Consider the following 25634-nt stretch of genomic DNA (forward strand, 5'->3'; position numbering starts at 1 on the left):
GTATCAATGCTTTGTCGTTCCACAAAGCATGTCTGGTGCCAGCATTACGACCTTCTATAAGATTGTAGTGTCGCCAGAATATGCAAGAACCCAAATCCTGCATCCACTTTACGGTGCAAGATGAAACACTGTTTCATAAAGCGTTTAGCGTATACACTGAGCCCACTGCCCTCTCCACCGACGGGTCCTCTACACCTGTAAGTTCATCGGCCGCCTTCGTTATTCCATCGATCCATCGATCCATCGATCGGTGTCTCACGGGTATCGCCTGGCACACTGCACTTAATCTACGTCCGCAGAACTTTACGGCAACTTGTCGTCCTTGCGGTATGATCTGCGCGAGGGTCCCCGAATTGGGGGGGGGTACCACGAACTCCAGGGCAGCCCTGCAGTGCATAGAGAGCATGGCATCACGGACATCCTCAGTGACGTTCAGCGTCTGTGCGACGTTGATCACTCCATCACTTTTCAGTGGATCCCAGGTCACTGTGGACTAAGCGGAAATGTAGAGGCTGACAGAGTGGATGCCGCTGCCAGACAATGCGAGGCGGTGATACCGAATATGTTGACCCGTGGTGACAGGAGGACATTCTTGTCGGCGATGATCCAACCAATCGCGGCGCAACAATGTCGCCGGGACATTATAGACAAGACAAGTCCTTGTTGCACGCCGTATTGATTCAACTTTGTCGTTTTCCTTCCCAGGCTCGCTGTCTCTCCTCCCTTCACCCTGCAGTTCAGACACAGACTAGGGTATGCTTCAACCAGATCGTGTTCCAACCGCCGCATGGTGGCAGGCATTCAATACGTCCTCATCGACTGCGCTCCATACAGTTCGGAGAGAGCAATGCTGCAGTCCCAACTGACCCGTATAAACAACAAGCCGCTCAGCCTTGCCGCAATCTTCGGTCCTTGTTCTAACCCTGTGCAGCACCGTTAATGCCTGCACTCGTCCCATATGTTCTTGACGTCTACTAGCCTGCTTGAACTCATCTGACCTCAGAACTTTTGCCATGGATGCGGAGATGTGATCTTCACAGCAGTCATCCTGCCATCCATGCTGCCATCCATGCCATCATGCCATCCAGCATCTATGCATCCGCGCCCATGTCCGGTGGCTGACCGGATAAATTAGTGTCCCCATGAGTTATGACGCACTTGCGTGTATGATATCTCATCTACCTGTGTCATAATAATAATAATAATGGTACCGTGATGTTCCACCTTAGGCTTGTCTGCGCAGTGGTGCGACATGTTGCACGCGCCGCAGGGTGCGAGTTTGTATGCCTCATCTTTTTCATCGTCATCCCACTCATATATTAATGCACTGAGGTATGGTACCGCAATTGTTGCGGTTAATCGCCCCATCCACCGTCATTCATGTAGTTGTTGTCGTTGTTGTTTCGTAAATCTTAGAATAACAGACTCTCAAACTGCAGCTTGGGCCTGGTTACAAATCCTAAACGATTGTGCAACGTGTTCTTTGCGTGGACCGAAGTATTCTTTGGCTTTTGAATACAAATGATACTGTTGTCGAGCGCGTTACCGATACATTATTGACGATGATTGATTCTACATTCATGTGGATTTGTCAGTATAGGCTAAGCTGCAGTTGGATCCGCGGTATCCATCAGAATGAAGGCCCTCCACTGGCATATTTCAACACTTTACTAGTGTAAATCCTGCAGAACGGCAACTGGAACTTTGGAACCTTAATGGTGAATAGATGAATAAAATGCCCACATGTTTGTTTGTAAGAAATAAAAAAGTCCATCTGCTTTGAACTATTCCAGTGCTTGTGACCCTGGAGGCGCAAAGATTATCTGGATGTTACATAAAGCGACGTGACGTCCACAAAAACCGAAAAACATCGGGATCGGGACAAATATGCGGGAGTCATTTTAAATCAATGAACAAAGTTTCGTTAGCCTCCACCATGCAACGAGCCACAAACGCCAGTTTCCCACAACTGTCTCGATCGGCACATGCACATGAGGCGCACTCTGAGGGGAAAAAAAAAAAAGAGTGTACCCTACGTTATAAAGCGTCTGGAAAGCCGTAAAAAGCCGGTGTCGTCGTTGACGCTATATGACAAGCAGCCCACTTGGGTGCTAAATCATTCGTGAATCATACCGCAGACATCGATATTTAGAACAGTTAGAATTGTATGTGTTTCACGGGTGTTCCTTTCTTAAGGACGTAACTGACCGCATATTAGCTAAAAGGAATCATATTGCATAGAGATATTCCGTGTATCTTTGCTATTGGGTTTCGCCGTAATGTTGGGCAACATGAAGTCAGGAAATGTCGTATCTACACAATATTTACGCTTCACGTGTTGTAGTTACCCTTGTTGTTTACCCTTGTATTTGTACGGTGTGACTACTTTTCTACTGACTTCCCTCTCCTTATGTTCTCTCATATGTCGGTGTTCTCATAACTGTTCTACGGTGCATGTTCTAAACAGCCAACTCAGACCCTTATTGTGGGACTCATGTCTTCTGCAAGGTCATCAAAAATATCGGAGTTGTTCAATTACAATTTCTCCACAACTTCCTTCCTTCCTTCCTTTTTTTTCCTTCTTTCGATAAACGATACTCCCTCCTCCCCCACGCACACAAAACTTCCTGAACGGTACCGCTTAGTGACCCCCGCGGTCATCAGTTAATCACTCTTTTTCTTCTTTTCACTTTCCCATTTTCTCTCGTGTCATTTCTTCATTAATCTCCACCAACAGTGCGGTCAGCTTCAAGCGCTCCGGTGTAGGCGGCGCCACATTTATGAAAGAAACTTCTATTTTAATTTTGTCCAACGCAATCCAATCCAGATCGTGTTAGATTTCCATATGTGCCTTATCAAATTTCTAGGAGCAATAAGACCTCAGCAGACGAACTCCATTTGAAGTCATGACAGCAAACACAGGAGCTGTAGCAACTACTAAACGGCGATTCATAAAACTCTCGTAAAGCCGGAAGTCAATACGCGAGCAGTTCGGCGGAAGTAAAGGTTAATGGATTGTTTTGATTGATTGATAGGCGATATGTTTGATACACAGTTGTGTAACGTTGATGCCGTTCGAGCCAACGCTGATGTCGTGCTCGGATTGTCCGATGTTCGAATAATGTTAATACTCTACACGACGATCTACCGAGTGGTTTTGAATCGCCTCCGACTGCATGTGACGTCGTCGAAGCTATGAAGCATACTCTGTTGCCTGTTGTTGTGAAGATATATCCGGCCTTGCTCGAATGAACGACGAACGATGGACAGGTTAACATGGAAGTGTAAAGTAACCAGCTGTAAGGACGCAAACAAGAGGTGTAGGGGGAGATAAACACACGCTGCAATATATAGATATATAGCAACAGGAAATATTATTTACTCTTCTAACATGGAGAACTTTCTGGGGTGCGATGGGCCACTGAACGTTTACGCACTGTCTTGCGCAATTTATTCGCGCAATTGGACTTGCAGAATAGATAGTGCGTTTGTGTGAGTGTACACATAATACGGCACAGACAGGTCGAGCAGCGATTCAGCTCACTTTATCTCTGTAGCCATGAGGTCAAAAGTGTATGCGTGTTATGCAGCATGGATCTAGCGAACCCCAATCTTGAATGGTCAACCTCTAGTGTTTTTAATGCAGAATGCATTCTCGCGGAAGCGTGATCTCTGAACTGTCCAGTGTGGCGTTCCCTCCCCCTTCCCTATCTGATTCTTCACTCAAGCGCAGAACATTGAAAAGAATCTTCATCGGGCGCTAGTTGAACCAGGGCCTCTCGGTCAAATGCCTTATCACAGACTATACGTGCTGCTGTGATGCTCCGTAAGTATGAAGTGTTGCTGCGCACTTGGAGCAGCCTCACTTGAAGACGGTGAACGACAACGTGCGAGATTCCAGGGCAAGCGCTTTGTCCAGGGCAAGCGCAAAGTTTTCGCATGCCACTAGTGTGGATAAAAAGTGCGGGTGGGCATACGACGACCGACGGTTTCCATTCCACCCGACACTGCTGTCGACATCAGCAATGAGAAAAACACTATATTTAATGCGAACGTATGGCTGTGTGCGACGTGCCACATAGTGACGGTGTACAGTAACAGCAGTGCACATGTAACTGCGCAGCGTAGAGACAGTGAAACAAGATAATTCATTCTCCATGCGACTAGTTTGATTCTTACGAGGAGTCTCCTGCATTTCAATCCGTAATCTTGGAACAAAAAAAAACACACATTTCTCTCAACGCCTATTATGGATGCGTGCAATTCTGTAAGTCAGAAAGTTTTGATTTCAACGAATATTCCTCTGTTTTGCACTGTCAATATTAAAGGCTCAATAGTGCGAATCTACATCACCTTTTACTGACATCATGCTGGCACGTATGATGGAATTATACCACTCCAGGTCTTGCTCGAAAGCAACGCTTACTATTAGATTGCAATGCTCGCTCCAAGCACATAGGCTGAAAAGTGAGCGTCATTTCCAGCCTCCTACAATTGCGTCGAAGCCGGAAGAAACATCGCTCGTAGTGGCCGTCGACTGGGTGGAGCGCATGAATTACCGACAGATTTGACTTTCACGCAGCATTCAACAGAAGACGAGATTATTTGGACATTCCTCAGATGCATAAGTCGTGGACAAAGAAACCGCCTCAGCATTACGGCGGTCAGGAGAAGAAAAAATTGAACAACACCGCGTCCAGGAGCATACAATATCTCAGTCTAATCCTATATACAGCGAGAGCTTGTGAATTGAACATTCGCCTTCAGGCAGTAGTCCTGTATCATGACATCACACATCTCGAGAATTGGTCTGAAACGTCCTGTGTTCGTAAGACCCACTTCACGCACGCCTGCTTCATCTTAACAGTGGTTGCGGCTGTCGGCTGACGTAACCTCAATGCGAGCTAACACTGCTATTTATAGAACGCTTCAACAAGAAAGCTCGCTGCGGTAGGGCTTTAAATGCAAGGCTGTTGTAACGAGTGAAATGTTGCCGTCCGGATGACAAGTGCGCCGACGTGAGGGCATAACGCCGATGCTGCAACAGCCTGGAGGCGTGGACTGCGTCTGCATGTAGAACAGTACCTCTGATCGTGTCCCACATTAGGGTAACCCCCCCCCCCCCCATCCTGATCCGCTGCAGTCTATTTCCTCAGCGAAAAACGCGTCTTCCTTTTCAGGCGATATAAGAGGCAGATGTACTTTTCCTTTGATACTGAGACGCCTACCGAAACGTGTTTATTGCAAAAAAGAGAAAATAAAAAATAACCTCGATCAGTGAACGTGTTACACGGCACATTTCGCACGTTTGACGAGTAATGTCGAAAGGCGCGATTCCGTAACAGCTCGATGCTTAAATTATTTCTATATCGTCCTCATCGTCATCACTACACTCTTAAAAATGAACTTCACCACATAGCACGCTCCTAGCCAACCATCACCCCGTATGACAACGTTCTCGCCCTAGATTTGTTGAAAACGGGAGGAGGAGCCTATTTTGTGCCGTGCATAATGGGCACAAAATAGGCTCCTCCTCCCGTTTTCAACAAATCAGGGGCAAGAACGTTGTCATTCGGGATGATGGTTGGCTAGGAGCGTGCTATGTGGGGAAGGTCATTTCTAAGAGTGTACCATCGTTGTCTTTGATATCCTACACTCTTAAAACAGCTGGTGCTGGTGGTGCTCGTGAAAGGGCTCGCCGTTGTCGGCCTCACAGAGGCGGGCAACGTCACTGCAAACGCCCTGGGGGAATGTGCGTCCTGGGCCGACTTCTAAGGGAACTATGCCGACATGTGTCTGAAGAACCCAGAAAAAACCCCAGACAGCACTCCACCACAGAACATGCTGAAGGCCAACCGTTGCACATCGTGGAACCGTTATCATTCCTGATAGGGGAAAGCGCGGAATGCGCGCCTTTTTGCGACAAATTACACAACTGCGTAAGTGTCAGAAAAAGGGGTACGCCTCCCGTTTTCAACAAATCGGAGGAGAGAGCGATGTCAGTCGGGATGATGGTTGGCTAGGAGCTTGTCACGCGGTGAACTTTCATGTGAAGTCTACCCAGGACGCTATCCTCCTGAGTAACATGCTGTGAAAACGACTAAATGCGTGGGAGTACATGCGAAGTTTGGAGGCCATTGTGCAGGACTGGGGAGTAAATTTCAAGGTGAGGGCTGCAATTACTCCCCATTTTAGCGCAGATTTCAAGCGCACGGAATGGAACCCGAGGTGATCGAAACTATCCGCAGTCGTACCCTCCTGTACGTGCAGCGTGTCGCCGCACAAAAATGCGTATATCTTCTCTCAATTATGTAATGGTGGGCCCAGAACGTACAATGCGGTGAAGTATCCTTTTTAGAGTGTGCCACTGTTATAGAGGACACGTGAAGGGGATGTTAGAAAACGTACCTCCCACTGCGTGAAGGTCAATACATTATTAAACGGGCGTATGGGAAGTGAGATCGCTGTCTCGCCGGGTGCACCTACTTGATCCTTTGAGATAGTAGCCGTTATTAGCCTTCGAAGTTCCATTTGCTCTGACATCTACGGTAGCATCAGTTGACTCCGGGAACTCTTGTTATCGCATATGCTTCTGAAGCGCAAATTTGGGCAATTAATCAGGATTACTACGGAGGTCTAGCCACATTCTTCCCTTCTACAACGCTGCGAGGATAATCTTGTTTGAAGATAAAAGGAATAAGTAAAATAAGAAGAGTAGATGGAGCTCAGATGCATACGCTAGCGACAAATAAGCAGGAGACGATTATGAATGGTTGTATGCCTGTATACTTAATCATTTCATCACTTCGATTGTTAATCAGGGTGAGCTTCTGCATCTGATACCGGCAATTGAGCCAGAAGAATTTAAACGTGTACTGCAGTAAGAGGTCCTCACGCGGGTCAAACCACTAGGTAGTAGAACGGCAACGTCAATGGGATCTACATGTGTCCACAATATATTACGATTAGATAGGAAAACAATTAAGCTTCCTTCTTGGGTTCTGAGTTTCAGCACAACACACTGACGACTTATAATTTTTATTATGCGCACGCTCACGGGGGGGGGGGGGATAGAGTTCGCTACAGCTTTGAAGGCACGCGCATGGTGATAAGATGCACAGCCGGCATAAGCAGCGTACCCCCGGAATATGCCATCAGAGCGCTTCAGACATCACAAACTGAAAGAAATACCACACGAAGCTGCAATCGAGAGCGCAAATACCGTTTCCAGTACAATCCACTGTTCCTGTTGTCTCAATGGCGGTATTAGATGCCGGATACTCTAGGCCTACGGAATTAGACGCCACTACGACGTAACACTGGAAAAAATATGGTCTCGTTCCCGTGCGCGATTACAGCAACCCTTGGGGCCACGAGGAAATCTTAATTCAACAAAATTATTCCGTTAGTTTAATGCGGTGACCCAGTGCCCCCAGCGTGGCTCGGAAATGAGTTTTTTTTTTTTTTCAGTGTTTTTATTAAGGTTGACGGGAGCTGTACATGTTACAGAATACTAAAGTTTAAATGTTTGGAAGACAAAACGATGTTATTCTGAGCGTTCATTGGCCGCATGAGCGTGTCGTGCGGTTCTGATTCTCCAGGGCGCCAGTCGTGACGTTGCCCACCTCTGTGTGGCCGACAGCGGCCAGCCCTTTCACCATCACCACCACTTTATCCAGTGTAGAAAGCGAGGCAAAACAGCAAGGCAAAAGGGAAATCAGAAAATACTGGACAGAAAGAAAGAAAAAAAGGAAAAGAAAGAAAAGTAATCTCTGCTGTAAAGGGACGATCGCAATCGAAAATGTGTGCATGAGACCGACAGGGTAATGTTCGGCACCGCTCGGCAGACTACTTCGCCAAGTTTTCCGCTATGCTCTAGCTCATCATTTGTCGTCTTGCTCTTGTCATGCATCGCATCAAATTGCACAAAAACTACTCACTAATTCGCGTCCGGTTTTCGGCGTTGTTGTCGGTAATAAAACGGCTCAACATTTCCGGACGCCAAGGTTCATTTAAGAAGAAGAACGAAGAAGAACGAAGAAGGCCAGGAGTCGCAGAAGCACAGCGAGTCACCTATTTGGCTTACCTGGCTGGGCGAAGGCTGGGTTGCCAAAACTTGACGTTAACACTCAATTCCTTTATTTATTTATTTTTACAAACGTTAGCTGGTGACGCGACGAGTGCTTCAGTGACCAATAACTCCCTTTAGTAGAGCAGAGTTCAGCGTTAAATTCAAGTTAAGTGACCGTTGATTTCGGTTCACATGTTAATCGGCGTTGGCAAAACCGGGCCCCAGCCGTCCATTTCCTTCTGGCTTCTGGGTGTTGAAAGATATCACCGATGCCTCTATGTACCGTTCGCGACACGGTTGTCTGAAATTAACGTCCAGCTCTTGATCCCACAGTAAATGTACACATGTTCGAGTGCTGCACATGTGCATCATGTAAAGTACCTTTAAATACAATATTGACACAACATGTCGGAGGGCACCCAAGGAAGCGCGGATTTTGGACCCACTGATCGGTGATTTCAGACAACCGTGTCGCGAGCAGTGCAACAGAAATACACGTACCAGATAATTTAATATCCTGGAACTGTATTAGATCAACAGAACAGATGGGGGACGACTGTTGCACGAGCGTCTGGCTCAAGTAGCTTTTCTTTTCTCTTTTCCTTCCATGGACATTCATGCTCAATCTGATCGTGCTAGATTAGATTACATAGGAACAAAACGAAATGGAGATGTATGAACACAACATTTCTGCACCAAGTGCCGGCCGCATAATTTCGGAGTACGACAATCAGGCACAGACCCACGATGAGCACTGACCTGCAGCTTTACTAGCCACACAAGAGATGTCTACAGTGCAACTCTAAGTAGAATGGGTAAATGATGTGAACTAACTTGAATGAGGAGACTTGATCCGCTAGTCGTCAGGTTAAACACTCATGTAAGAACCTGCTTCGTTGTAGCAAGTGGGGATTGAACCAGGGTCCTTCAGGGTGCGGTCTGGGTGCTTCCATTTGTTTTGAAAATAACTATGGGCTTTTCTCAGACGCTTTAAGACAAATGTCGCCACACTTCTCCGTGGAGTCGGCCCAGGACGCACGATACCCATATACGAACATGCCGCCACACCGGCAGGTAGAGCGCTTGGACATAGCATGCCACCGCTCCACCACACCTTGCGGTGAGCCTGATCACAGCAACACTGCGGCGAGGAATATACATATCCATGAATGCAGCAAGCACGTGAGCTGGCTTCTTCGTGTGCTCCAAGCACAGGGGTGCTCTATCACATATCGCTCCACGGACGGTAGCGCACCCGGGGAACAGAATAAGTTCTGGTCATGTCCTGACCATAGAACTCTTATAGTATCTAGAAACTAAGCCAGCGAAGGGGGCATCTCAACATGTGAGCCGCCAGGATAGATACGGTAGGCCTGGCGTGTTACGAACGGTGTCTCCTACGAGTTCCCTGCGCAGTCCTTTCATGTGGCAGCACAATGTTTAAACGGTACGATACTCGTTCCCCAAGGAATCCAAGCACGAAGGTGATGGCAGACAAAACAAATACACTTCGCACACGGCATGGCACACGGAGCCCAGTGGAAGCGGAAGCGGCTACCATTGGATTGGATACTGTTGCGCAGAACGCATCTAGTCTTCAAACGTCTCACACGTGGAAAGGCTGTGCCCGAATCCGGCCGAATCCACAAAGTCCATTCTTTTCGAAAGAAAAGTGCTGCACCGGTCCTGCACCGGTTCTTAAATACATGCCAGGTCTATGGCGAAAAGAATGCGAGAAGGTTGCACTGCTTGAACTAGTTCAGGAGGTGCAGGCGAAATGAATGCACCTACAATATCGATCACGGCGCCTCCCGGACTTCAACATTGGGAGAGGGTCTTGCCTCGGTACATCACCTTTGCTCTCCTCCATTACTCTCTCTCCCAGCTTTTCTTCTAGTCTCTCTTCTTATGATTTCTATGGTCCTGGCCTGACGTAATTGCAAACGTCATCATAAGGTTACCATAAAGGCGACGGCGCCCATGGTCAGCAGCTGAGCCGTTTGTAGGCCGCTCGACTGCCGTTTCTGTGTGTCGTTTTTTGACGTGTTTCGATCTATACCAATAAGCTGTGTCGACTGTTCTTGCAGTTAAACATGTCGGCTTGCGCATGTGGCCTCGTACTGCTCGCCATTCAGAACGTGATTACGACGCCGGTGCTAAGGCTTACTGTCGATGTGATGCACTAAGCATTTGCAGGAATAAATTACTACGTCGACTAAGAAACACCGTGTAACTTACCACAGGAAAATCTGTTGATTTTATGCTGCGAAGGTAATGTCGGCTAGCGCAAGAAGAGGACACAAACAAGGTCACATGACGTCAAGATGACGTTTCGTGTGAGGTGGGCCGAGGACAAGATGGCGATTTTGCTTCAAGCCACCCCTTGAGGGTGGTTACAAAATGTGAACCTTTTGTCACCCCTGTGGCTCTAAGGGAAGGGTACACGTGGTGCCAACATTGGTATCGCCAGCTGAAGTGGCAGTCGGCCACCCAACAAGCACAACAGCTGCGCTTTCGAAGAAAAGCTATGCTCAGGTTTGGCTAGCATGCTCAGTTGGCTCAGTCATGCCATTCTGGGGCAATCTCAGTGCGCATTGGAAAATTTCCAAACCAACTTAAAACATGTTGTGCGCGCAACGATCTTGACAGTTGTACCAGAAGTGAATACTCTTCGTCTTTTTTTCGTCCAGAGCACTTTCTCAACCCTTTTGCAGTCAGGAGTCATGATGTTCGTTTACACAGCTGACGTTTGCGGCACCTTTACATCTTCGTCATTTGCTGTGCCAACTGAAGTTACCCTTGCAGGGTGCTCATTGAAGCGTTTACGTTCACGATTACCTTTCTCCATTATCCTTTCACTATACTTCTTATGAATCTAGTGCAGCCTTGGGCACAGTTACCATCGTTTCTCTGCCGCGCTGCAAATGACGTGCAGGCGCACCATCGGCCTCTCACCGCCGCGGGATATCAAGTGCTCCAAGGCTGGAGCGTCGATAGTCGAACGACCTTCTTGATGTCGCTATCAGTCTGCCGTCGTCGCTGCCTCTAAGGACAGCTAGTAGACACGGCCCAAATCCGCGGCGATGCATGAGACGCTGTTGCTCCCATTTCAAAGGCGACTCCATCTCATAATCGCTCCGATCGACGACGCGATCCTTTGCCTCAGTCAATTGAAAAACGCCCATCGTCTCTTGGGCTCCAGAGGTCTTGCACAGTGAATGTTATCGGTATGGTTATGTGGAAGACGAATGTGCCGGAAGAGAGGCTTTGACGCGAAGGCGTACATGCCATGCATTGTAGAGAGATTATCGAAACACTGATTGCGTGTGGACAAGTGTGAGTGACAGGGGATGTGACAGCACAATCTCAGTGGTACAAAGATAAAGTCGATGTGTACCAAAATGACCTCTTAAAAACGTTCATTCCTTGAGCGCGCAAAGTCTCAAATCAGTAAAAAATCTAGTGTACTGGATTCTAAATTACTCCTATTCGTTCTGTAAGGCACGTAGCTTTTCACGTCATGGTGCCTTGTGTACGAGCGGGCGACGCCAACGGTTTGTGAGCAATGTTGTCTTACAAAACTGACTTCCTCAAGTATTAGGACACAGAATTTTGTTACTCATCCTGCACGTGTATATTCTGTTGAATACAATTGAGATGTAGTTTCCGCTACCCCTCGTAGCAGCTAAAGATATGTGCCATTATACGTTCAGAAATGAAAAACCACAATTACTAGAACACACACATACATTGAATGATGATGGTGGGAGCACTTTCTGAAGTCCGTCGCCAGACCAGTGGAGCACAAGAACTCCGCGAGAAGACGAACGCCTCAGATCTGGTGGGAAGCGTTCAACCACAGTCCGAGAATCTTCGCGAAGTTGAACGACCTTTTGTCAATACGTTGCATAGAAAATTCCAGGGGTTCACGCTCTTGGTGATTTTGCCCACAAGCCAGGTTGACGTGGCGAGGTCGCCGCGCACTCCACAAGTGGGGCAGGAGGAAGACAAGGTTCAGGTAGAACAAAGACGAGAACGATACTTCAGTTTCTTCTGTTCCACTGTGTACTGTGCAAGAATGTTCCGTTGGTTCGGAGGAGTTCTTGTACGACGAAGTAAAGATGCAGAGTGAAGAAGAGCAGATGTTTGGAAAGTGAAAAGTAAAATCTGTTAACAAGAGAGAGGTGACAGACACACGTTGACAACTATGCCGTTCAACTCACCTGGCGAGAGTCACCTTTCGTTCTCGTGAAGTTGAGCAGCGCCTTCTCGGAGCTTTGTGCCCATAGTATGAGGAGACACGTTGATGCTGCGAGTACGAGCGGCCACAATGGGAAGTTATTGTAGTGTTGCGATTTCGATCGTGCTCGCTTCCAGAAATTCCTCAACTTCCTTGAGACCCTCAAAGGCCTTTTCATCCTTCAGCTTTCTCCTAATATAGAGGCGAAGAGGCTCCAGAAGGATTTTCAGCAGATTGTTCGCAGCTTTAACGGGCCCTCGCAATGGCTTCCATGCTTACACGACTTGTACAGTCGAGGGGACACGGTTCCTACTGCTTTCGAGTTCACGATCAGATTAACCAATGTGTTGGGCCACTTCATTTACAGGTGGGACAGCAGTAACAGTACGGACAAATATACATTATCGACACCTGAGAGGCAACACGTCGTCGGTGCGGGGCATTTAATCATGGCTAACTCTGTGTGCGGGATGGAAAAGGCTCGAAGAAGGCCCCACGAAAACTACCTGTGCCTATTCTCTGATGGGGATGCTATCGTACAAGGCAGAAGAAATCACAGTATCCCAAATGACAGTATCTGGTATACCATCATATGCATTCAGACGGTCGCGATAGGGCACCGTGGTTTTCTTTCATTGAAATTCTTCCGAGATCTCGGCACACCCAGTAAGCGTAACCGTGTTCATGTCGAATTCATGTTAAGCAGCTTGTCAGACATAGAAGTGAGCAACCGAGCAAGATCTAGGTATACTTTAGCCCCTAATCAAGGTCCAACGCCCTTCGAGACTAGCTTTCATTTTCCGTCAGTGCTTTTTTTCTTTCTTTTTTGCCTACTAAACATACGGATACAAAGGCCTAATACAAGAAGACAGCACACTGATATTAGGATAAAATAATTGGAAGGAAAAGTGGAAGAAGCGTGGCAATGTCAAATTCGTTCAGATAACGCAAGCGCTATCTTCGGAAATCGTCGATCATTTGAGGTGCGCATTAAAAACTGCATTTGAGTGCGCATCAAATATTGTATTAGCCTGTACTCGAGCAAATTTTTGTAAAAATTGGCAGCAATTTTGTTAAAATTGTCTCGAGGCTTGTGTTATGTCTGTCCCTTTGTATGTTCTAGCCTGAGAACAATTACTTTCCATGCATCATGACCAAGGTGTTCTCATTTATCCAATGAAGAATGTTACATACCAAGAATGTTGTAGACCAAGTGTGCCGCAGCTAATGAAAATGCCCGTACCTTTCCCGACGCCGTCCTGAGGAAAACAAACTGGCGCATCATCGCAACCTCAACGTCAGGGCTTTCTGCTGTCACGTGATCGCGAGCGCTCGACGTCGTGTCTTCACGTACACTGCTAAACGTGGGGAATATCCTGCGACACAGCCACAAGATATTCCGTAGCAGACGACAGGAGAAGAGGCAGGTGACGTCTGCTACGTGTCGTCTGCTAAATGCGCAGTACGCCACTCCCGATATTCCGGCACCGTGTGAATGCTCAACATAACGCGGGACGGAACTTCGACTCCTTCAGCAGTGTTTTCGCTTTTTCTTCCACTAGAATATTCTGTGAGAATGTTGCTCGTGTGAACATACGGTCACTGAGGGTATTTTGGCTCCATCTCTACTCGTCGCTCATTTACAGCGTATGATGCAAACAACATCTGACAAGCTGAAGCGTGACGTGCAATTATTCCACGAAAATTGCCGTTGAATCTAGAATGGCGCTCGCTCTTCGCTCTCCGCGCTCTCCTCGTCTAGTTAAGTTTCAGAATAACAGCCTTTGAATAAAGATCGATGCGAATTACCAGTGGCCTTGTCCCATAAAATTAACGGTTGGCACTTTGGCAACGATTTCTTCATTAGCCTTATACTGGGTCTACTTTCTTCAGTAAAAAATATAATTTGCATTCCGCAAGAAGGCAGAGCACCCCCGCAAGGCAAGCGAATGATTCGAAGGGAATTGGGAGAATTGCGTATCAGCGAAGGTGTTGCAGCTTACAAAATTACGCCGCAGAAAATGAAGGGAAAAGAGCTTTGCAGATTGCATGCACCGGGTACTGATGAAAGTCAGCTATACACTATGTAGGCAATGTTTCTCCGTCAGTGTTCTTTTTACTGGACAGCATTGTGGAGTACGCATAGGTTGGAAGGATTTCCTATTGTGTTCTTTGCATGAGTATGAGAAGAGATAAAGAAACACGGAGCAAATCATATCGGAAATCTTGGCGCGGCACGTTTTTATATGCTTTCGTTTGTATATCGTTTCGTAGACGCCTCCTCTTAACGTCTCGTACACTTGGTATTTTCCTTGTCAATAGTGCAACGCTAAGTCTAAAAAAATGTTGATCCCTATGCGCCTTGGATGGACACTTTTTGATGGGTTTAACTTATATTGCATACCAACCATAGCGGCGCGAGGTACCGCCGCTCCCACGGCAGCATATTGGCATGTTAGGGCATTGTTTTGGTCATGTTCCTGAAAGCAAGCCGTCCTTTCTGGCTGACGTTTCCTGGCAAAATAACTCCCCCCTCCCATCCCCCGAAAGCAAGACAGCATAAGCATACAAAACTGCTCTTGTCCAACTGTCAGCTGAAGCTAATGCCGTTGAGAGGAGCGTTTTTCGGGCGCAAACAATAGTCGTTGCAGTCTTCCTCTGCATCAAGTATGGCCTTTCACTAAAACATATGACAAGACGACATTGTGGGGATACAATCGCAGGAGATCTTCCTATTCGATAGCCTGAGCCCTCAGTAGTCGTACGTCCCAATTCGCGTCCCGATCGCGCTCATACATTTTCAGAAAACTGACATTGAAAATTACAGACGACACTATGACCAAGTGGCCACAAATTGCGCATTCCTCGTCAAGTACGGCGAAACACTACATTGCATGCAGACAACAGTGGGTGTAAAACGAAAGAACTTTGCTACGTGTCGGCTACGTAGTCACCAGGACCAGCAAGTGGGAAACATAGATCACTGTTGCTTGACGAATTGGGAATTATTTACAACCAGATGTCGCCCCGAAACGTTTTACCTCAATTTTGCTAGCAAATTAAAAATGTTAAGCGTTCTCTGTCACGTTTGTAACTTGTTGTCCTGTGTTTACAAGCAAAAGGCTGTTAAACTACGGCGTCTACATAAACTGCCTGAATGTCGCTTTAAGGTACTTTCAACTCTATATAGTATCGGCAACTGAGAGGAGGCGCCCTGCTCCACTGCAACAAGTGAAGCACAACTTCAGGGGGGCACACTGTGCGTCGTCACCACTAGTTTTCCGGTTTCAGTCTGCATAGCCGTTCGTTAGTGTAGTTTAGGAATGCCCAGAGAGATGTGTCAAAGTGGCCCGTTTGCAGATGTGACAAAGTGCCCTGCGCAAGACCTCATTATTGGCCTTCTCAGGTAACGTAACCTTTACAAGGCTCAAAGAACCTAATACTTTTCCTGTATACACACGACAATTCCCACACGCTTTTCTCTTTCCTTTACCCTCAAGGTATCTCCTTTTCTTTCTTTCCTCCATGCTGCCTACTCAAGTGTTGGTCTGCCGCAATTCGTCGCAGAGAGGTTACACGCGAGGCCGGTTCGCACAAGTCTTTGTGGCGCATACACACGCGCTACTGTGCACTGTGCAAAATTTCACCGCATGTCACGCTCCTAGCCCACCACCACATCGAATGACACGAATGACATAGTTCATTTGCTGAAAACGAGAGACGTATACGGCTGTTTGTGACAATGCTATCATGCTAATTATCCGGTGAAAACCGTCGTATTACCGATCAAATGCAACGACCGAAAGGACAGAGTATCGCCTGTGACGATGAAACGCCCCAGTCATCATCATCGAAATTTGTTGTTCATCATCAAAGTTGTTGTTCTTTGCTAATTGTTACAAAAAGTAGGAAAAGTGATTTGTAAACCCCGCTCTCTTCACAGTTCAGGAGTGATGATGATATCATTATCTGAAATGGTTAGGCTTCAGTGCGTTGTGGTGAAGTCCTGTTTTAAGAATGCGATAACAGTTATAGCCTCCTATCTTACACACAGCAAAGAAACGCCCGTTATGGTAAGAGAGGGTCGTTTGCATGAAGGGTTTTTCGTGTCATCTTCACAATCCCTTGAGGAACCAAGTCAACGCTCTCGCACACAGGGTCTGTACTATATGGTTTGCTATAAGCATGGTTGAATTCGCTCCAATCAACAGTCACATTTTCAATATTACGCGCCCACTTCCCCTTCGAAATGCGTTCCGTCTCTCCAAGCCTTGCAAGGTCGTTCGTCGCACTTCACGCGTAGACGTCAACGCATCGTTAGCATCTTACGTAACCGTGATTTACCGCAGCGCCAATCGTTGCTACACCACGCGAGAACTCTTGCAACGAAGTCGTTGGAGGCTTCCGGAGGAACTGAGCATCGTCGACTCGTCGTTCCATCGATCATCTCTTTTCCGTGCCTCGTTTTTTGTTCGGTACATGCGTTCGACGAGGCAGAGACGAAGTGGTTACAGTTATAAGCGCGGAAATCCACAGTATTACGTTTTAAACGCAAATATCTTCAAAATACTTGCGAACAACCCTGTGCAAATCGGCTTGCCGCTGCTCCTCCACGTTTTCGTCTCTTGGCAGTCAATATGCAAGTGCGGCCCTGCCAAGCTGTCGAAGTTAATAAAGGCCTGCCTGTTACTGGTAGTCGTGATACTCGCGTGGCGAAACTGGCCTTGTGCAATGCAGGCACAAGTAGTTGCAGGTTCCCTGTGCTTGTAATCGTGTATGGCTAATCGCTGAAGAAAGCGATACCGAAGGAAGGGTCATATAGCATGCGCTCTTCAACCTAGATGAGGTTGGCACGAGTATAGGGGCGAGAAAGGGGGGGGGGGTTACACACAGAAACAACACATTCTCAAGTTTCGTCTACGCAACTCAATGGCTCACATACTTATGTTGCGCCGTCGTGTGGTGCTCTGGGCAAGTGATGGCGCACATTAGTACTCTCTTGGAGCACCCATGTTTCCTCCTCTTTTTTTTTCGAAGGTGGCAACTAATTTGTATATTGTTAAGCAGTCACTGTGCCATACACAACCGTCATGGATAAAATTTGGCGCTGCTGTAAAGAGGTTCTGAGCTGCACTGGTGCACATAGGCAGTATTAGATTCCGTAACACTGCATCCTAGCTGCCGCGCAAAAGCACACACGTATACAAGCACATGACGACTTTATCTTCGGACTGGGAACATGCAATAAGACACTCGTTTCGTAGTGCCCATGTCGCTCTAGTGCTAATACGCCTGGGTCACGCGTGGCACCGAGTTTAATGCTAGCACCAGGAGCCTTATCAATCAGTACCCCATTTGTGCCCATTAAACAACAAGAAAAACAAAAACAACTTTATTTTAATGATGAAAGGAGAGAATAACGAGAAAGAAATCACTTCATATCTCGCAAATGTAGCATTCCTCGTTTTAACGGGTGTGTTCCTCTTTTTTTCCCTGCAGAACGTGCGGTGGCTGTTATGGCTGGGGCTAGCGCTGTGCGCCGTCACCGAAGCCAGGAAACCTCTGAGGAAGGTCAGCCTCACAAGTAAGTATACACTTGCGGTTTGAATACCGTTCTTTTGTCCCGTTTTCCTTCGTTGTTCTCAGCTGCACTGGCAAGGACACCCAACGGGAAAAACGAAATTATTCACTACGTGAACTGCCTGACACAGAGCTCTTCGTGCGCTGTCTGTATATCGATGGATCGTACACTGTGCACGATACACAATCCTGTTTCGTTATTCCGCGTTAGCACCGCGATGTAACTGTTGAGTGATGTAGAGAAGCAAACAGATGGAGAGAGAACAGCATCAATGCGGTGGGACACATGGGGGCCAGTACGCGTCCAGATATTCGTGAGGAAGGCCTGTCCAGAGCAGAACATCGGACAGCAGAGCCTCGTGACAAGATCTGAACCCACCACGTCGTAATCCAGTCGGCCACGATGATAGTAACATAGACTACATGTAGAAGTCCGCAGAAAGCGCTGTTTCGCGTGCATTCCAGGAGATACTGTGGTGGCCGAGGTGCAGAGTAGTAACAAGGATCACATGTGTCCTAAAGCGCCTGCCTTCAGTAAACCACGAACGCAAAGCCAACGCTCCGCGTATTCTCCTTTACATATGCCCCCCAGGAGATCAATTGTATACCAGTGCCGTAGAACGCCAGCACGATCGCTTAATGCGCCGAAAGATGTTGCACCTGCCAATTATTGGGCGCAGATACAGCTTGGAGTTGCACAATGAAGCCATTACAGTTGCATTGCGCGTGCAACTACCAATGCAATTCGTGTGTGGTGCACGAACGTTCAATCACTACGGGCGCAGATCAGACGTGCGGAGGTTAAGACTAGTGTCTAGACGAGTTAAGACTACTCGTATTGTTTTAGTTTTAGTGTTACTCATTCGCATAATTGATTTAATTGCGACGCGCCGAAAGATGTGTTTGTGTATGTGTGACGAGAAACTAAAAGTATATTATGCTCGCATTAGAAAGTTATTACGCAATTACAACGTGTGTTCTTCGCCTCACCCACTTATTGGCGTGTATGATTTATATCGATAAGTGGGGAGAACTGGTTCAACGTCGGGTGACCGCCGAGCAATCCACAAGCCTGTGAACCCGTTTTCTCTGCAGCCGTCTCGCTCCAATTGCTCGGTTTGACCGATGGCATGTGTACCTAAAGGGCTGCGAAGGAGTCTCGCTTTCCAGGAGGTCAACTGTGCCCGCCAGTCCGCAGTGGAGCCTTGCACACGGAAGATGCAGCATAATATCGTTGGGGTTTCTTCGAAGTATTACGAGTTCAATGCCACGTCTGTAAATACTTGACCGAGAAATACCGGGATATTAGCAGAAGAGAAACCGTTGGTGTTGGTATAGGAGTGTAGCAGTGATCAACAGTATTGAAAAGCATATAGTAAGGCCCTGCTCGAACCTAAATTGCGCCTTTATTTGCATTGTATACTTGGAACGCGCTTTAGAGCTTGCAGTATCTGCGACGACAGGTAAAACTATTATTGTTTTCTTTTCCCGTGGCGTGGGAGAGTGGCAACAAGGAAGGATGCGTGAGAATACAGTGCAAGCGCACGTGCAAAGCTGGACGGATACATAAAGAAATACACGGAGCTGGAAGTCGGTACCTTCCCTCATTCGCTCTGTGGAAGCGTATCAGTGAGCATGCTGCGTGCGTCGCACCTCGCACTTCATCGTGCATCAATATCTACTTCCGTCTACAGGAAAAAAAGAAAAACAGAAGAAAGCAGGAGAAAGACTCGCAGCCTTCGGAGAGCTACGCCTAAGTCTATGTATGAGACCTGAGTTGCTTTCCTGTTTTGATGCTGCGTCGAAGAATGTCTGGCACATTAAATACAATGTCAAGACCATATTGATTGTGTTCTTCGACATTGCCGAGCCGGTACGAGAGGACAGATAATCAATGCTAAATCATACAAAAAAAGAAAAATGTCCTGCAACACGACGCATTGCCCCGAGAGGCAGCGGCCCTGCTACCGGACCTCTCTCTTTAAAAAAGGAATTTTAAGCGAAATACAACATTCAATTGCTCCCACGTCCTTCCTGTTTTCGCGACTTCCCTTCGTATGGCTTGTCGCTCCTTCAGCGGTAGAGAACAATGAAAATTCACAATTCAACAAGAGCAAGACTAAGCCAACGAAACAAACGAGAGCTATTACGAAAGATTGACCGCCGGAGGTCCCTTCGTCAACCTGAGGAACGCCGGCAGGAGTACATGCAATCAGAAGGACATTACCCTCGAACAAAATAAGACCTACACGCCGGTAGCTCATTCGTTCACAAAAAAGAAAAAAGAAAAAGAAAAGCGGTCCTTTAAGTGAATGGTCAGTCCTGGTGTCTCACCTCAGTATCAGAACTGACTATCTGGCCAGTCCTGCATCTCACCTCGTACGAGAAGATGCACCCTAGGCGCAGGGCTCCACATAACATTCGTCTTATTTTTCTCGCACGACCGCTGAGTCGGGCGAGAACGTATAAGTATACGCTGAGGTGGTGCGGAAGGCCGCCTTCCTTGTACCGTTTTCATCTCTGGGAGTCTGTCAGCCCAGTGCTATAATCGGGATTTCCCCGGAAAGCAAAGTGCGACGTTCCACGTATCAGTTTTTTTCTTCGAACTAAATGCAGTCTTCCACCACAAGCCATTTTCACTCCCACAAGTCCTTGGGGCGATTACGAAGTCACTTGGTATGCATGTGGGCTTTTTTACAAGCTATGATGAAACATGTCGAGAGAATCATGCCACTGCAGTACGCTTAAACAGGATGGATCTAACGATATACCTTTACTAGTCTACGACGTTACTATTCAAGTTAGGTTTATCGAGGACGTTGTGCTTCGGGTAAATAATATTCCTCCGCACATTTCTCATTCGAAGGACCTTGGTGCTGACTCGGGAAACGGTCGGTTGGAATACAAAGATATGAGGACTGGATGCTCCCTGGGATTAAGCCTTATCGACGACCGCGTGCCAGATCGAGAAGTTCTTATGAATGCGCACGTTTTAAACCAGATTCTCGCGAGTCTGACACTTTTTGGTTTTCTTTCTCTCTCGACTTCTTTTTCTGTGCCTTCAATGTAAGGGTGCAGCAACTACCGTTACTATCGTGGCATAATTATGTTGCGACAAGGCGCGTCACAATAGCTCAGCCGTTAAAGGGACTATGAAAGGCATTTTTCAGACTATGAAGCTCTAATTTTTCTTCGGCAACAGAGATGTTCCTGGGCAGACAACAGAACTTCTACGCTCCGGAAGCGAACGGCTTCCTCAGTAGAGAATCGGAGTTATACGAAGCTGGTCCACATGGTGAGACGCGACGGAAAGCGACGGCATGAGTGTCGCGAGGAGAAACTTGACGATGCCACCGTTGTGCAGCATTACATCACCGTGCACTGAATACCGAATGGTAAGGCAGGAGGTGCGTAAAGTAGGCTCCCCTCTTTTGTCACGCCCAGATGGAGAGTAGAGACACACACTGGAGGCGGCCACTGAACAGCAAGAACAACAAGAATACACTTTGGAGTATCACAGCGTTCGCTCGCTGGCCCGATTCCTGTTATCTGCTCATGGTGTGCACAGACGGGAGGACCGGCGTTTGCTTTGTTTGTACGATAGTGGTTTTCAGGACAATAGAGAGTTTTTGTACATCGTGCACTATCGCCTTTGCGTACGTAACGGATAGCGTCGATACTTCTGCGCACGCCCATAGCAAACAGAGAGCTTCGCGCAGTACGCGCGCAGAACAACCAACGCTATCCCTTACGTCCTTACGTACGCAAAGGCGATAGCGTACGGTGTGCTAAAGCTCTCTATTGTTTCGCGACAGCGAAAGAGACGTAAGCGGTGGAGATTCGCAATAGATGCCACAGTAGTTGTTTTCAAATGGAGGTTGCTGTATGGCGTGAATGTGCCTGCATTAAAGCCCTGCATGACACGCGAATAACCGCTGATGTCCGTATGGAAGTTGCCCAGTAATAGGAAAGCATGATGGCAGTTTTTTTTAAAGAAAAGGATGTAGCCATCAACGGAAGGACGAGGGAACACGTGGAGAAAAAGAGGAGAATAAAGTCATTCGAGGCCGTTGCGTGATAGAACGGTTCTCTTACAATTTGGCGCAGTCGACGTTACTAAAATGTGGGTTGAATTCTGCACAGAAGGAAACCCTCCGACACCACTCGTTACGAGGTGTACCGCTACCGAAAGGAGTTTCACGAAATGGGAGAATTCGGTGATAATGAGGTTCGCATTTTTCTTCCAAGCGCACGCTTCGAAGTATACTTAGAAGTACCTTCCTGCAGGAGTCAGCCGCTTGCGTCCTGTGGATAGTCGCAGTAAACACGAAACGCATCACGCCAACTGTTTGAAGTCACAAGCACTTGTCGTCAGCTCCCCTATTTGAGATGTGATTACGAAAAACTCTCTGGTGTTTAACACTCTGGAGTACACTGACGGCGAATGTGTCGCGTTGAGCGAGTGGGGTGTGAAACACTCGTCAGATTAAAACTTTGAGAATGTTATTTGTAATGGTTCCGACACTATTGCGATTATAGACGTTCGACAAGCGCGGCTTACTTGTACTAAACCCATATCCAGTGTCTGATGCTGAACGTCGCCTCCATACGATTGTCAATAGGTTTTGTGCCGATTCTGCACTCAAACTGCGTAGGACATCTGACACTGTATTTTTCTTTTGCTTTTATGTATCTCTCACAATGGAGCAGGTAGCGGCCACAATGGGTTTCTTTTCTGATTTATATCACGGTCCCATATATATCACGGTTCTACGTGTCTATATCAATTAATCAATCAATCAATCAATGACCACGAACACATCACGGAAAACCTGCTCGACAGCATTGTAACTAGTGGAGAGTTTTAGGAGAACGTAGAGAAGTTTCAGAATAACGTTTCCGAAAGCATGATAAGCCAATCGCCGGATGCCTTTGAAGTGGCTGACGTCACGTTGTTGATATCTGATTGACTGGCAGCAGTATGGAGTCGGAATCGGAAGGCGCTTGCGATTTTCGAAAACTCCCTCGTTTATATCAAGCCTTCACCATTCCTTCGACGGAATAAAAGATTAAAATGAAAGGACGAATAAAGGAGCTGGATTTCCACATAGGTGCGATTCCTGGAGCATCATAGAAATATCGAAATATCGTCGCGTAACCTTCGGGTACCCATCGATAATATCCTCGTGCTCTGTGACGCCTAGAGATACCAAAAGAGTATGCTTCTTCCCTATAGAGACCCGCACCCCTACGTTATCGACTACGTAACGCCGCCGCGCAAAGCATGCTGGTGTGCACTATCAGCTTTATCAGCCTATCAGCCGGGGCGTTTTTCCCGCTTCTTGCCCACCCCAGCAAAATGTATCCTCGAACCGGTCTTCTCGTGACTTCACATGTTTGTGGACAGAGTGTCGTCTATGACGTAGGGGTGCGGGTCGTCTATAGACCTCTACCAAAGAAACTTCACCGTGACGTAATCATGACGTTGGAAGACATGGCGAAACCGAAACAACGCGGGCGGAGAACACGGCCGTTTCACAAAGCCATACTCATTTACGAAGGCCATGGGTGCCTTCTTTGTATTAGTGGTACACACAAATGAGGTCACGTTTTTAGTTGCTTTCGTGTTTTCATTCGCATCCCCAGCCCACAGCGGAAAGAAAGAAAGGCTTCATCCCAAGAGCTGCACCGTCTGAGTGTCAATGCCGTAATACTGTGTGGATTGTGGTTTGTTATTATGGCTGAGCTCGCGCTTGCTCGTGCCCTTGAGGCTATAGAAGATGGGAGAGCCCAGTAGCCAACAACAACAACTTTATTTTGACTTTGGAGAGTGGGGAGTTTCATCGCCACAGGCGATACTCTACCGCATTGCTGGTGGGAATGTGGGGAATAAAATAACGAGCCCCTTCACAATAACGATCGAAGTCCGATGGTGTCCAGAAACGTCAAAAGAGCTTTGAGCGCAGAGCGTTGTTGGGCTGGATTGGGCCAGGGACCAAGCAATTTCGATAGGGAGACGGGGCGAGAGTCCAACTGACGAAGAGATTCGGAGAGTGTAGAGAAGAGACCCGGTAGCCATCTGTAGAAAGGGCTACCGAAAAGATAGGGCTACTGGTAGAATGGAGCAGAACAAGCCCATACAACTAATAATATGCAAAGAATTACAAAAAAAAAAAAAGAAAAGGAATCTTACAATATGAGAAATCACATTTAAACGTGGCTTTCTTTTTTCTTTTTATTTTTTGCTATTGCAGTTCCAGTCTGCCAAGTTTGCTGCGCTGTTGTACCATCTGACGTCATTTGTTTGTAAACAGGGATAGGTCTATTTGCGCCGAATAGTTTGGGAGTCGCCCCCTGGTGTTCGCTGAACGAACCGTGTCGTGGGGATATTCCCACGCAGTATTCGCAAATTGCATCGCGGATAAAGGCATTGCATATGAGATTGTCCAGCGTTGATCTTTCCTGATAACGCATGACGAAAACCACATATGCGTTCCAATATGACAGTTTTTACTGTAAGTAACAGCAACGAAACCGAAACAAGGATCCGCACCACTATGGCGCCCCTAGTGAGGGCCTTGCCGCCAATACGAGTACAGAGAACGGTCGCTGCCTGCTCAAAACGGAGCCCATAGAAATCACAAGGAGAGAGGCTACTATAGAAAAGCTAGGAGGGAGAGTACCGTATTTTCACGCGTATTAGCCACGGCTCATGCGGGATTTTTTTTTTCGCGGACGCTCTGCGGCTTATCCGCGGGTGCGGCTTATCTGGTGACTATTTTTCCGTGGTACTTTCCCCATACCCCGGATTAAACGAAAGGGCCGACAGTGCCTCATGTTTTTCGGAACAGGACCGCCCTGCCAGTGCACGAACAATACCGAACAGGGGCGGGTCCACTCCACATTCGAGTGGACTAAACTGTCAATCCACGAAAAACACGCAACAAGGGCACAATCCGATCTTAGTAGAACACTAGAACTGACCTCCTTTGTTATACATCATGCCGACACCGGAATGTGAACAGGGTTTATGGCCTTCCCTACGGTCTCCTTTGTCGGCAGATCCACAGGGAGGGTTCAATACAACTGACATCGGGATAAAACGTGGTCAGCTAAGCGTCAGTTCTCATTTGACGAGAGCAGCAGCATTCGTGGACACGGGCACGGCAGTTAGAGGTGAGGCATGGCTCCTACGCTGAGGCACAGCCACGACAGCGGCTTCAAACTAAAAGTCGTCGACCTCGCGGACAAGTACGGGAACAGGGCAGCTGGCAGGGAGTTCGGCGCTGACGAGCGTTGGGCATCTCTGTTGATTTTGTATGTGCATCACTGGTTTAGCGCACAAAGCAGTCGCGTTTATCGCGTCGTGCGGCTTATCTGCGGTGCGGCTAATACGCGTGAAAATACGGTACTGGGGGAGACCAAAGGACGTGTACGGAAGCTATACATCCTCTCAGCATCGAAGTCGCCAGCCATGATCGATACGGTGGATACGGCCACGACCACAGTGGCCGTTTCGACATCTTTTCGACAACCCAATCCAACTCGCGCGTCCTTCCGCTGGGCTGCGTGTACCACGCCGTGTATACGCGGCGTGGTACACAAAACAAACGCACTTCATATACTCGTATATGAAGTGCGTTTGTTTTGTCTGACTATGACTGTGTGCTGTTTGATTGTTTCTTGTTTGTTCTTTGATGGAAGGGTTATTGTACTGTTCAAACCTTATGCTGCGGCATGCGA

The 25634-nt window shown here is 47.4% G+C and overlaps 1 protein-coding gene across 1 annotated transcript in view; it reads left to right on the forward strand.

Moving 5' to 3' along the window:
• The window catches only part of LOC135391363 (probable chitinase 10), a 140891-nt gene that overhangs the window by 61719 nt on the left and 53538 nt on the right, over positions 1-25634 (forward strand). Inside the window, exon 2 of the mRNA XM_064621614.1 lies at positions 17811-17895. Coding sequence (XP_064477684.1) covers positions 17811-17895 — 85 coding nt within the window. The remainder of the gene's footprint in view (positions 1-17810; positions 17896-25634) is intronic.

The sequence above is a fragment of the Ornithodoros turicata genome, chromosome 4, assembly GCF_037126465.1.
Source record: "Ornithodoros turicata isolate Travis chromosome 4, ASM3712646v1, whole genome shotgun sequence".
NCBI lineage: Eukaryota > Metazoa > Arthropoda > Arachnida > Ixodida > Argasidae > Ornithodoros > Ornithodoros turicata.